Source organism: Apteryx rowi, unplaced genomic scaffold (assembly GCF_003343035.1).
Source record: "Apteryx rowi isolate R43461 unplaced genomic scaffold, aptRow1 scaffold_11, whole genome shotgun sequence".
NCBI classification, from domain to species: Eukaryota; Metazoa; Chordata; class Aves; order Apterygiformes; family Apterygidae; genus Apteryx; species Apteryx rowi.
This window is the reverse complement of record NW_020447308.1, coordinates 4340469-4355142: the sequence shown is the minus strand read 5'-3', so window position 1 is coordinate 4355142 and position 14674 is coordinate 4340469. Positions and strand designations below refer to the sequence as shown.

Below are 14674 nucleotides of genomic sequence, written 5' to 3'. Positions count from 1 at the left end.
TTTTTGTACCTGGATATTTTTTCGCTTTTTAAAGATTTTAGAAAATGTACAACATAATTTAAGTCCAGTTTCACATGCTTGCTTAAATCTGAAGCCACCATATTTTATCATTGTTAGTAGTACAAACTGTCTATCATTTATTTTATTCTCAAGCTTTTTACACCAGAGAGAGATGTAAACAGTTGTTTGCTTTATGTAAGAAGATTTCACTGAAAATAACATGGAATATAAAATCCTTTTATCTCAGTAAGGGTTTGAAATCTTCAGAGATGCTTTATTTAAGAGTTAAGGAATTGTATTCTAAGAAATATTAGTTACTTCTCTAAATTATCTTTCTTATTCTCTTTCTTCCCCACACTGTTTTAACATTTCTAAGATAATTATCTGTAATGCTTTTCCTAGAAAGACTGCTGTCACCGATTTGGATAATGGAGGTACATGGATGAAAGCTGCTCTTCCATTGCCATAATACAGAGAAGTGTAATAGGTGTAATCACAGATGTACCTGCAGTACACAACAAAAAACCAGAAACCTGCATTAAGGAACAGTAAAACCGATTAAATTTAAATATACTTTAAGTAGCCAAACCAGACCTGGTTAAGGAAATTATTAGAAACTTATTTGCTTAGTGAATAAAGGAAATGCAGAAATAAGTTTGAGAATCAAATATTCTTTGTCTGAAGGTTTGGTTTTTCAGACACCTACCCATAAGGAACTAAAAAAATAAATAAAAATGACAGTATATGCAATCTTTTTTAGGCTTCTATAAGCTAAGTCAGAGGAGAAAATTAGTGCAGTTCACTGGAACTACATCCATGCCATTATAGTGGATTACTTAAAGGTTTTGTGGAGGTCATTCTATGTCACCATTTTTAATTTGGAGACCCAAATCCTGAAAATAAAGGTTAAGATTAGCTGATATATTTTTTAAAAAGGTCTTTTTCTGTTTTCTTTGCTTTCTTTTTAAATGAAGACTAGCTTAAAAGAAAAATGCTTCAGTACCACCAAAAACACCTAATGAGATCACAGACATCTTTCTAAAGGTGCCTGTAATTGCTCTGTTCTTCCATGTAGGTATTTATGTTTTGTATCCCTCCCAGTTGGGAAAAATAGAATAGATTAAAATCTGCTACTAGTCAGTATTCTTTTCAGACTCTCTAATAGTGCAGGTCTACTGGAGTTGCTAATCACAGGGTGTGCTATGTTGAAACTTGTTTCTTCTGGAATTCACACATCTATGGAAAAATATCTACAGGCTGCAGTTTTTCAAAGAAGGCTTCTTTACATAAAATTTAAATTTGTCCCAATTTCATGCTTGTGCCCCTCTGAAGATTAAGCTTTAAAGTGATTTCAGTTGGAGGAAAAGTCATTGTAAAAATCCTTCTAGGTGAAATAAGCTGATTGAATTACTTCTGGTTTTACTGTGAGACCCCTGCTATGGAATGTTTACCTTCCTGCATCTCTGGAAAAGATTATATCAATCCCTTCCACTGAAATGTTTTTCCAGAGAGTCTTCATATTAATTGTAGATTCAATCTTTTCCGGACCATCTAGCACACAACAGCCACCTTCTGGGTGAAAACCACAAGCATCCATCTCTTGGTAGCCTTTGTTCTTCCCACACTGCTCAAGGATGATTGCTTTGGCGGATGAAGCCAGCCCAACATGAACAGTAAGCTTTTTTTCCCACCGGAGTGAATAACAGGAAATTAAAAATGAGACCTGTTTTTAAAAACATGTAATGCAATAGTGCCAAGCATTATGTGAAATACTAGCTTCAAGGTAGGGAGTCTTGCTGTAGCTCATACCTAAAGAGAACTTTGATAACAGATTATAAATGAGAACAAAATAGTGCTTTAGTTTGTTTTTGTTGTGTCTAGTTAGCTCAGGACTTCAGAGCTACAGTATCTTTTTCACAATTTATGGCTGATCTTTTTTTCTTTGTTCTGCATGCAATTATGCTATTAAAATGGCACAAGGTTAAAACAGCATGCTAATTATTGTGTGCTCTGATTTCAACTTGAAACCTTTATAACAGTTTTAATAGTCACTTTACAGAGTTGTGTTGATGTACATCTTGTGCATACTCTTTTGGAGATCTTTTTAAAGATCCTCCCAATATTATTCAGAAATGAAGAGGAAAATTTGTCTAACTGTGTAATTACTCACCAGTGGCCGAAGAGTTGTCCATATCTTGAAGACTTGCTCCTTTGCTTTTTGGTAGACCACTGGCAGCTGCATAATACGGAGATCTATGTTTTTACCAAGGCCTTGCTTGGACAGCTCCTATATAAAAAACCAGCATGGACTTGTAAGAGCATTGGATTTCTCAGACTGTGATAAAGAAACCAGACTTTGATCCAACTGTGAAAACATATGAAAGAGTGATGTCATGCTGCCTAACCCCATAGTTCCCAAACATTGGTCTGCAATGAAATCCAGTTGTCTTGTGGTAGGTCTCCTTTTTTCAACTGAAAGAAACTAAAATGTGCTAGATACTTTTCTAATGTCACTTCCACGTAAGCCATTGTATTTTCCAAAGAGATGCTCAGTCTCCAATGGGTGGAATTGGTTTATGTAATTCTTGTTGCTTAGAGACTGGTCCATGGGGAACCATGGAAAAAAGAGGATCTCTTAGTAAAGGTTCACACTGAAAACACATAATAAGCTTTGATATAGGTAAGAGCTGTTCCTCTGAAAGATCTAGGAGTTAAAGCTGTGCTTCTGAAGAGACACAAATGAGGGAGAATTCACATTAGTTGTCCACTCAAGTAGCACGCAATATTCTGGCTTGAACTGGTCCAGGCTGCCTCTGCTGGAGATGACCCTGTCAACATGAGGAAGGTCACATTTAGAATGGATTTAATTTCTTTCTGGTCTAGAATATGTTTCTCCAATAAAACAAGGAAATATCACCTTTTGGGATGAGATTTCCCTGTCATGTATATAGAGTTGAAGTTCCACAAGTGGCCTTTTCCCAAAGGAAACAAAAACTGTGCCCAGGATTGAGGTGAGAGAAACAAAGGCATCCTTTAAAGCAAGACCCTGACCGGGTGGTTGGCAGATGTTCTGGAGAATTGTCAAGGACAGACGCAGAAATGACTTGAAAATATTTTGTCACTGGAGTAGGGCTAATGAACTAGGGTTCTAAGCAGAAAGTATGCTGCTGGCAGGATGCAGAAGGAATGCATCTGAGGCAGAAAGGTTTGTCCCAGAAAAGTTAGATGGTGTGTGAAAATCCTTACTGCATACAGGTAAATAGACCACTACCAAAGGAGTACACAGATGAAGCTTCCCAGGGGGAGAGAGAGCAAGAAGTCTGCAGCAGGGGTATCGGATTGGACCAAGAAACCTGTAACTTTTTTTTTTAATGCCATTGTCTTCCCAAGCTTTCATTTCTCACTAGGGATACTCGTGTGGATGGGGCCCACAGTTCTATGCTGTGTTAACTGGGAAATTTGCCCTTCAACACTGGCTTCCTATATAAACTGTTCCAATTTTCTTGTCAGCGGAAACATTGATTAGCTGTGCTCAATAAACTATTTGACACAAGCAAGGAAACAATGCCTGCAGGGAAGTAAACACATTTAGAGAACACTGCCAGTCTTTTTTCCTCTGGGCACTGACAGTCTTTGAGAGGCCATTGCATCATCTCGCTTAAGAATGCTGTATTCTGTCTTAGCTTCCAAAAAGAAAACCCCAGCTGGTTCACAATTAGCGTTTTATTTTCTAAAACATCTTTAATTTTAACATTTAATGAGATTCTTCCTTCTTAACTGTAAAGCTTAGAGGGCTTGACTAGCTGCAACTTTGTTGCAGAATGTGGGATCCAAAGTAAGGGCAGTTAGAGTTGTCAGGCTGTTCTCCTCTTGTGCTCTCTGAATTGGCATAGCCAAGTCCATTTTTGTTATTGCTGTTTGTCAAAGGAGAAACATCCAGGGACACTCTTTGTGCAGGACAAAAACAGAAGCTGGTCAATAGAAAAGTGCTGAGAATTTGTGTCAAAGGAAGATAAAAACATCCTAAGTACATCCTAAGTAATTCCAGCATGTTGTCAATAAAGTATATTACTTTGGTGTCTAAGAACCCTAACCATGGACACGTACCCCATTAGATCAGACAATGGGCAAATGTGGAACAAACAAATATGTTGCTACTTGTCTCAAGTAAGTCTCAGCGTTAACCAGAACGATTTTAGCATCTAAGATAAGAGACTGAAGATGGATAAAGAAGACCGCATCTGGAAATTAAGAGCTGACACTGGTGAGTTTATTCAGTAAACAAGTGTCTGTCTTTTGTAGTTGAAATGACAAAGGAGATTTTAAAGGAGGACAAAGGTTTTGGAGGATTTTTTTAATGGGAAAACTGGTTCAAAAGTCATAGTTCTGGTTCATCAGAGTTCTGGCCCATGTTCTTATGTAATTCTCTCCAAAGAAGAGTGATCTGGATAGAACAGTTGAGCTCAGGTGCTGTGGTTATATGTTACACAAAGTATTACAAGCATCTTGAACTTTTAGAAAACTCCAGAAACCTTCACTGAGTTTGTAAGATTTGGTTGACAGGAAGTTGGGTTTTTTTGCATGTGTTATTTTTTGAACTTCTTTCAGAAAGGCTTGTGTTGGTGCAGGAAGAAGAATAAAAATATCAGTTGACCCAGACCCTGCAAGTATGTTGCAAGCAAAGTTTATTTTAAATTCTGCAGATACATTTTAAAAAGGTAAGAAAGTTTCAGAACAGAAAGGGAGGAACTAAATAGCAATGTCCTCTGGGTTTCACAGATGATGAAACTAAAGCGGAGAGAGGGAGAGATTAAATGACAAATTTCCAAAGGCCACATGATCAGTGGCAGGATGAAAAATTGCACACAGAGATCTGATCCTCATCTCCTGATAGCAAATGTAGTTCCCAGAAGCAGYTGGAAATGTGACCTGTTCTTTGCACCTACAGTTTAATTACTATGAATGTTGCCACTCGACTTACATTTATGTCCTACTAACTGGGGACTTTGACCTTGATGGTAGATTGCCCTGATAAGATATTTAGCTACCAAGTGCCAGACACAGGAGTTTCTGGAGGAGACACAGAAACAGGATCAGATCACGGGTTCTTAGATGGGATCATCAATCTGTAATATAAAATAAATAATTCAAAGGATCTGGGATTCTGAGGGTCCCATGAGGTGCTGAAGTGCTAACACATCACAGTGCCTCAATGTGATCTGTCAGCAAATGCAGAGTAAATATTCTGTGTTGTTTTCCTTTAGAGAGAGAACGCTCTGCATTTCAGGAGTTAAAAGGTGATGCTAGTGAAGTTTTTGTGCATATTTTAGGAGGGTATTTCGGGTGAATGGAGTTATGATAACCATGAAAAACTTAGTGAGACAGGTTTCTAGCAGAGAAGCTGTCTTTCTAGTGCTAGACAATCATGCTGGGCCATGTGAGTGTGTCTATAAAAATTCTGAAGCTTTTCTCAATGACCCTGAATTGACAGGTTCACCTGTGCTTTCAGTTCCTTTTGATTATCCTTTTCCCTAAACTCTCAAGTGGGGTACTTGCTCAAGAATGAGAAATCTATGGATGTGACGCTGATGGATGCCTTGTGCGTGAATCATCTTGTGCTGTGATGAGAACTTGGATTCATGCAAACACAACAGATGCTCTTCACATGCTCTGAATATTTTATTTTCACAGGCAATGCAGGACAGTGTGTTGCTATGTAGTATCAATAAGAAATTCAAAAATCCAGGACAAGAACTTTTTCTAAACAAGGAGGAATAGTCAAGAATTTGGAGAATCTTGTTAGTGTTTATCACCTGATTCCTTGGGATGTTAGGAAGTGGAAATTGGTTTATCCACCAAAAGCAGAGTAGTAATTAGTTAAGTTGTAAGAGAAACAGTATCATACAGCTATTTTTCTGAGTGCCCAATGAAAAGCATGGAAGGGATGACAGGAATGAAATGGGCTGTGCTGTGCTCACTGGATCAAACTCTGATCCTTCCCGCAGCAAGAAAGGAAGTTCAGGAAAACTGCTGACCCCATCAGAAAGCAGAGTGCAAGAGCTGCCAGCCTGGTGGGGAGAAACTGGCAACAGGGACCTTAAGGAAGCAGATCTGTCTAAGAGGGGTATTGCCCGCACAAGGAAAACCATTGCTCTTGGGTCAAAAGCATGAAGGGTGAGACTGTGCTTTGAGGATTAGGACCCTGGGACTTCTAATGCAGACTTTTACAGGGTTTGGGATACTTTTGGTGGGAGGACTCTTCTGGGATGTGCATTCTTAATATGTTAAGTACCAGTGTTAGAACACCACTGTGACTGCCCTGGTATTGACCAGGGTTTTGATGAAAGCCCAGTTCATTTTGAGATAGTAGTTAGTGATGTTCTGGATAATGCTACATAAATTTTAAGCCTTAGTAAACATGTTCAGCAGCACTGATCTGGCTGTTCAGTACTTTCTTGATGAAGAGTTTGAGTGTACTCTTGCATGGCTCTCAGAAGAGAGACTCAGCAGGAGGGCTTCATGTCTCTTTAGTGATCCATGCAGGAACACCAAGCCAAGTCAGGATTATTTCCAGATGTAAGTACGAAATTTTTGCTATCTCTTATATATGCGTATAAGCCTCCTGAAGACCACAGGGCTACTCATGTGAACAAGGCCAATGGAACAATAGCATTAGATTGCTATTTAGCACAGACAGGCCTATCAAAATTCAAAGTACTTTCTGATTTGCAGCAGATTTCCCTGAATTGTCTGGATTAACCACCTTTGACAGGGAATAAGAAACCAAAGCAGCATCACCAGTATGAATACAAATTAATTCCATGCCCAGGGTGTCACATCAGAGGGAAATGGATTTGTTCTCCTCCAAACACAAGGACTAACATCTGTTTCATTATGGAATGCTGTAGCCATTGTTACGTAACTTCTTGGCATAGCAAGCACATGACATTGTTACAAAAAACTCATCAGTGCCTTTTAGCTTCAGGCTGTTTTGCTTGTAGATAAAGAACATGCTTTATTTTCAACCAGAAGAAGATGGTATTGCATTCAAAATTAGAACCAACAGAAATCAGGAGATAATGAGAAAGAACATTGTCAACTGACAAATATTTGTGGTTTAGGGCACATGTCAAGTTGGAGTTGAGATAATTTATGGGTCTCCTGGGATGACTGGGGTGTGGAAAGGTATAACAGAAGTACTTTTGTTTCTTGTTAGCCTACAGGGATAACATCCCTCGTGACTTTGAGTGGGTAATAGATTTATTCTTCCAAGCCCCAAGTTGCACTCACCATCCCCCACCCAATGATGCTAGCATAAAAAATCTATGGGTTGGTGGAGTAGCTATAGCTTTGGTCTTTGGAAAAATTTACCAACTCCTTGTTTTTCAATAGTCTTGGCTTGACTGTACTTTATTTTCAAGTCAGATCTTCAGTAGTTATCACCAAAATTTGTAGTACAGTTAAGTCCTGTAGGGTGATCACCTCTCTATCATTAACTAATAGCTTCTTAAAGCTGCCTTTTTCATTCCAGTGTCCGGATGATTTCAAATATTTATAGGTTTGTATCAGCTTCCCTAATAGACCATAGTCCCGTCAGGTTCTTTTCAAATTCTTGCTTTCCATTTTCACCAATATTCTCTGCTGTTTCTTGCAGATATTGGATCAGTCTTTCAATCCAGTTTTGCTACCTTGAGTGTTCTCCAGCTTCTTTCATATTTTGTTTTGTACCTCGGAATTGGTAAGAACTTGTATGAAAGATGCTCTCAAGTTAACTGTACTCTTAAATACCTTATAAGAGTAACTGAACCAAGGAATGGCCATTGTCTGGGCTAGAAAGTCTCAGAAATTTTATTGAATGGAACCTGTACGTGACTTGTACACATGCTCAACAAATCTCTGTAGCTGTTCCTACTGTTTAAACATATGCGCTATGACCTTTCACACTTTAGATTGAGCTATAGTATTAAAGTATCAAACTGGTAAATTATTTCATCATAACAGACGTTCTTACATACATTGGTAAAGTATTTTTTTTGCAAGATATATATTTAAAAAGAGAGAAGTTACATAACTATTAATTTAGTTAATTTTTAAAAAACAAGCAATCCCATTCCTGAATAATAATCTATAATTTACTGAACCCCTTGTGGAAATTTTTGGTGTGGGCCAGGAAATGTGGGTTCACACAAATATTAATTTGAAAATAAACAAAGAATTGTAACAGAAAAGCTTATGCTGAAAGCCAGGTATCCAAATCATGTCTTTGTATCACCCACGTAAATTTCTTCTAATATATGTATTCAGGAAATAAGTGGGAATTTTCAAGACTCCATCCCATACGTGGTGTATGTGTGTGTGTGTGTGTGTGTATACACACACACACACACGGTTGCTGTTGAAAGAGTCAAGGTATATGGAGGGAGAAGAACTATCTGAATGACCTTGTTTTTGATTTTAACTGTAGACTTTGCTGCCACTTGAAAGTGAAAGGTAAAACTGAGATATGAAGGTATACTTAGACCTGACATGCTTTCAGTTATGTGTTCCAGAAGTGGGCAATAAAAACTCCATAGGCTATGCCTGTACAAGAAAGAAATCACTGTACATAGACATGATGAAATGAATTGTAATATAGGATGATAAGTTTATGGAAGACAGACATAATCTGGGGCATATGCATTATTTGCAGACATGGCACCCTGGGGAAAAGAAGTCCCCCCCCTTTTTTTTTTAAATCAAGAATAATAGTTTGAAAAGTGCTTAAATCACTAAACATTCTTACAAATAAAACAATATATTTCATTTCTTAATTATCCTCTTCCTTCCCCATTTGGGAGTCTATTCCAAGAGCCACAGTTCTATTTAATGAGACATGAGAAAGTAACTCTCTTGAAGGGAATGGAAAGCCTGGAAACAGTCTGTATTTGGATCTCCACAAAATAAAACAGCTCCTTCCCTTTTTGATGCTTACCTTCACCGCTTCCCAGCTAGAATTAACCAGGTATTGTCTAAAGGGACCAAAACCTGAAGACAAAGAAAAGTGCTTTTAACCTATGCTTGCAGTGCAATTGTAAATTAGGTGCCTGGCATGTATGCACTCACACATTTGTTCTTTATCTTGATATTTTTAGTTGACTCTTTTTGATAGTATTTGGCCTTTATAACACTTAAGGGAATGGCTTGTCCTTTTTTCATATGTTTTTGTATAAGAACTGCTCCTACAGTCTTTATACATGTGAAAGCTCCCTTACAAGAGAAGCTGAACTGAAACTGGTAAATTTATTGGAGCCATTAGGACATATAAATAATGATTTTGGGATAGGATCATCAGCTATAGAAATACCACTACTGAATGAACTGGTGTTAAAACTACTCCCAGGTCACAGTCAGTGTATCATAGACAGGTTTCTCATTGTTAAAGCTCATGAAGATAAAGGCTTGTATATTTAATGAAAATGTTCAAAAGAAAAAAAATTTGATTTCATTTGTAACTTTTTTTTTCCACAATGAAATACATGCATTTTAGTGGTGGCCATAGCAAGCCACTGCTTAGGATAAAGCTGTTCTGTGAAAACACTGAAATACTTGCAACAACTTGGAGGGCTAACTAGCTGAATATTATTAGGCATTATATAATAAACTGGGCTCACTGCCAGCAGGTTTATATTATGAGCAGGTGAAAATGCAACAGAGGCATGCTGTGATAATTTCTGTAACAGCTTAAAGATGCACCTGTGTGTCCAATGGGACACACTAGTCTAAAACTATTTGAACAAGTAGATTTCTGTACCTAAATAGCTGTATAAGGGGAGGAAAAAACTAGCAAGGTGCTAAGAAGTGTGCCCATCAAGAGTATGTATGATAAATACTGTAAAAGAGAGAGAACCAGATTGTCAGCCTTTTAAGAGGTTATCTCTTGCTCTCTCCTGCTTTCCCATTTAGTTCAACTGCAGTTATGTTTGGAGAGGGCCAAACTTGTTCTGCCCATCTCAGAGCTATCAAAAAAAGGGGGGGGGGAGGGAGTTAATTGAAAACAGCAAGATGCAAATCTTTTTGATGTAGCTTCAACCTCATTCCTATGTCCTCGGATGACCTACAGTGGAAAATTATCCAGCAACTCACATGTCAAGATATGTGTAATGATTGCCTTTAGATGAGCCAGTGGCAACAAGAGGAACAGCGAGTAGCAGCATTCTTTAAGAGCTTTAACCTTTTAAAGCTCAGAAGTCTCTAGCTGGTGGTTCTGCCGCTGTGATTCAGCATTAGTTACAGCCAGCAAGAAAAACTCCAAATTTGGTCCCTTGGGCTGCATGTTCAGGCATGTTCTTTTGATATATTTAAATTTAATCGTCTAGTTTAGCAGTGATGAGGCAGCATCTCCTGTTTAAATTTCCCTTACCTTGCCATGAAACTGAGACTCTGAAATTTGCCATGTGTTGCTCTAATTCTGGACACTGACTATGTGACATTGTGATGCAACATGGTTTTCTTGCTTCAGAGCTCTTTTTGGGTAAGCTTTATCTAATACTAGCCTGCACTGCCTTGAGCTACGTGGTTTGGATCGGACAGAATGTCAACAAAGATTAAAACAAGGAGAGAATGAACAACAAACCAAACTGGATGGCAATAAAGAGGGCAGAGTGCAGTCTGTTTCCTCTGACATGCATCTGGTTTTCTTAGGAAGGCACACCAGCAAGTTATTTTTCATTTGGAACTGTTAGTGTGACCATTTGCTACTGTTTTTCACTCCAGGGAACTGTTTATGACAAAGATCAAGCATGTGTGCATACCATGTCTAGCTAAAAGAAGAAGAAAATAAAAAATAAAAATCTTACCAGTTACAACCACAGTGTTGGAATTTGAATCCATGAAATCCATGCTTCAGAATGTGAATTCAGTTCGTCTTTCAGTTCCAAATAACAGTATCATAGTTCATGTATCTGTAGCAAACTTTCTCATTTGGGGCACCCTTTTTTCTTCAAACTGTTCTGAAGCATTCAAGTGTCTATTGGACGAAGAAAAAGTTTTCATAAAACAGAAATGTGTCTGGATTCACATGACAGGGATGATCTGTGATTCATGCAGCTCTTTCAAAGTGAAAATTGTTACGTCTCTGCATTAAGAATAGAAGTCTGACTGACTGACTGGGACTGCCCAAAACTTTTTTTCATTCTTCACACATGCAATAGCATTTAAGAAGAACAGGAAAGGCTTAAAGAAACTTTTTGAAAAACATTCAGCAACATTTTGCCTCAGGAACCTGTTTGTACAAGCAAACAGAAAATTAATCGGATCAATTTTATTATATTTCTATGGATATTATGGTTTATTTTTAGCACAGTTGTAATTTACTTTAATCAAGAGGAATTACTTAACTACAACAAYGTATCTGTCAATTTCCACTGTGCTTAGACTTTTCTTACTGGCTCAAACACTGGGACAACTTTGCCATTCCTCCTCACAGCAGTTATCTAACTCCAATAATATTGAGTTTTATGTTATGCCTTTTATTAAAGGGTTTGAACACCTTACACTTTTAAAAATAAACATAAATAAGAAAATGATATAATTTGCTAAAGCAAAACATTTACTTGGTAATATCCACAAATACATATCGCTGTTACAAAATCTCGCTCAAACTTGCAAGGTCAAAAGAACTCTAGAAGCTGGGTTGTAACTTGCTGAAACTGGTGAGTTTAATAGCTGGTCTGTCTTCATTAAACTGAAACGCAAGAACCAATAGGGGGCCTGAAATCAAAACATATGCACATTGTCACTGCCCAAAACAAAAGCATATGAAAGTCCTCTCGGGAATTATAACTATGTGGGCAGAGGGTTTCGCTGGGTCTTGTTTTGAGTAGGAAGTGTTTGAGAGAGAGGAGAAATAAACTAAGAATAGAAAGCCACTATATAGTCTCAGGGGAGCTGGTAATTATGAGACCTTAAGAAAAAGCCTCTGAAGAAATCTCTTGGATTGGGTGGTGGCTGAAAGAGTTTGGAGCTTATAAGCTGTGTTTCTGTCATCTGAATGCTTCTGTGCTGAGAAAAAGAGGAATTAGTGGAGTCTTTTAAACAAAAAGGGCACCAACTCCACCATCCATTTTTCCCCTAATACAGCCTGCAAAACTTTAAATTTTACGAGCTACTGAGGCTGAAGGAGTAACTAATACAGTAAACACAGAACTGTTTGCAGCTTTACACGAGGCAAAACTTGCCACTGACATCAGTGAGTTTCATATAAAATTCTATAATTTTCATTCTCCTACGTCAATTAAGATTTTTACCAATCAATTCTTCCTATGTGATCAGTTAGTAAAACCTTTCCTGTGATACTGAACAGCATGATCACATAGCAGTCTTCTCAGAGTTTTTTCAGATTTATGCATTTTTTAAAAAACCTTGATAAATGTTATGAATTAAAAAAATCAAAGTCTCGTCTTCCACAGGGTGAACAAAGCATCCATGAGGAATAAAGCAAGAAGTAAGGCCTATACTTGCTTTATTAATTTTCTCCACAAGAAACTGTGAAACTCTTCTGTCTAGGACAATATAGCTACTTTATAGATATACATGAAGGGTATTGCTTGAACACTGTGAAATACTAGGTATTTTATTAGATATTCTTGCATAGATATATGTATGTTAGATCCATGCACTCTGAACAATAGATTTCATCTGTTCAGACTGCAGTGCTGGTTTTCAGAGTTTTCATAACTGGCAATAGAGAGCAGAACACAGACCAAGGAAGATCATCAGTATGTATTTTCACTAATCAGTAAGGAGTTAATAGAATTCTTTTTTTGGGGGAGGGGGAATACCCCAAACCACTATCTAATGACTCATCAGTTAAGTATTGTCTTCGACAGGTAAGTTAGTTCCTTACCATGAATGCAAGGTTGCTGATTTGATAGCAAAGATTTTGAGACCTGTGACGTTACATACTTGTGCAAACGTGGGAGGAATGCTAGTGGTTTGGACAAACCAGGAATCTGTAGTGCACTGACATTCATTTTTGCATTGACTTCATTGATTGCTTCTCTTCATGAGCATTATATGTATGCTAGTATGTTTGGAGGCATAATGCATGTATTGTAGCTACATGTACATTATTTGTGTTAAACTTCTACAACAAGTGGGAAAAAAAAGATATGGTGGCTTCAAAAAAAGTCTTCTGTTTAGGAAGTTTTCCAAGAATTTGTTCAGAAATGAAACCTTTTCCCCTCCCCTGACATTGCTTCAGCTGAAGTTGAAACAACTCTTGAAACTTTCAAGAAAGTATGACTGTGGCTTTTATATTAGCACTTACATATGTGTATGTATGTCCATAATGAGATCCAAAAGTCACTGAATATTTGAGGTCTGTGCAAATTCAGCTCCCCATCCATAATTAAGAAACCAAGCCCTGGATACTTGAAGGCAAAACACAGACAAGGCTGACTCAGCTAAACGCTGTCTGTTTCTCTTCTTGCCATACACAAATATGATTGGCATGGCATTCATCTTTAGGTAAAGAAGAAACAAAAAATATTCAATTACGAAAGCCTTGGTTATTGCCTTGAACATTTTACTGTACAGTTGCCTGCTATGCAAGAAAAAAAAATTATTGAACTGTTGCGTAAGAGAAAAACACCTTTTGCAAATGCATTCTGACCACATTGCAGAACTACCAGAACACTGCTTGAATGCTTTTTTAGTTTTGAAAGTAACAAGAACTGGAATATGGCCCTTCATTTAGAAACAGCTCTTTAATTTTTCTCTCTTTTATTATTACTTGCATGTAGATTTTTATTTCTTGTTATTGGCAGGCACTGACCAACTTGTTAAAATGTTAAGTGGAAGTGTTTCACATATTCCAGTTTTTATCTAAACTGTCCAACATTTAATGAGATGAGGGAAAAATCAAGCTTTTATGCTATTTAACATTAAACAATTACGGGACTTTAAATAAAAGTTTCAGGATCTAACACTCTATCTTTCTTTTTCATTCTAATAAAAATAAATGATCCTCAGGAAAGACTGAAGATGGTCTTTAGGTAGATGGAATGCAATGTCACAAAACCAGAAGCAACAAACATTTCAGTGTAAAGCTTGCTGTACCCTATGGCCTCTTTATAACAAAACCCACAGAAATGGTAAATGGAAAAACATAACTGCAATTTCATTTAAGTTTTTTTGGATAGATCGTGTTATGTGTTCCATTGTGTTGCCTTGTTTATATTAGTTATTCTACAGTTGATGCTGTTGATGTAGAGCCAGTGCTTAGCAATAATGGAAAATACAAATTATATATAACATTAATGTAGGCAAATTGGGTGGCTTTTGCCATTTCAGTTCTGGAGTTCTAGCAGTATTAATATAACTGTAATCAGTGTGTGAGGACACTTTTTTTAAATTTCAAATTGTATATTATAGTTTAATAAAAGGAGAAAGTACTTACTTCAGCAGAAAGGGATGTAACCCACCACCAAATGGGTCGCTTTTGTTCAGGCATCATTTACTATGCATAAAGAGACTCTGCAAACAGGATGCAAACAACTTGAATAAGTAATTATTTATCAGCTAGTATGCAAAATAGATAGCTAGGACTAACAGACTCCTAAGCTACGCAGTAAATGCATATCACTCCTGATAAGAAAAATGTTGAGTCTTGGCTGGCCAGAAAGTTTTCAGTCCA

At 37.4% G+C, this 14674-nt stretch overlaps 1 protein-coding gene across 1 annotated transcript; it reads right to left on the bottom strand.

Annotated features, from left to right (window-relative positions):
• Positions 1 to 296: 296 nt before the first annotated feature.
• PGPEP1L (pyroglutamyl-peptidase I like) lies at positions 297 to 14498 on the bottom strand. The gene is made up of 6 exons (XM_026074372.1): positions 14438 to 14498; positions 10836 to 11005; positions 8972 to 9024; positions 2171 to 2287; positions 1452 to 1678; positions 297 to 505 (listed from the first exon to the last, which is right to left on the bottom strand). Exons 2-6 carry the CDS (start codon positions 10876 to 10878, stop codon positions 337 to 339), a joined length of 609 nt encoding a protein of 202 aa, XP_025930157.1. The 5' UTR covers positions 10879 to 11005; positions 14438 to 14498; the 3' UTR covers positions 297 to 336.
• Between the last annotated feature and the right edge of the window lie 176 nt (positions 14499 to 14674).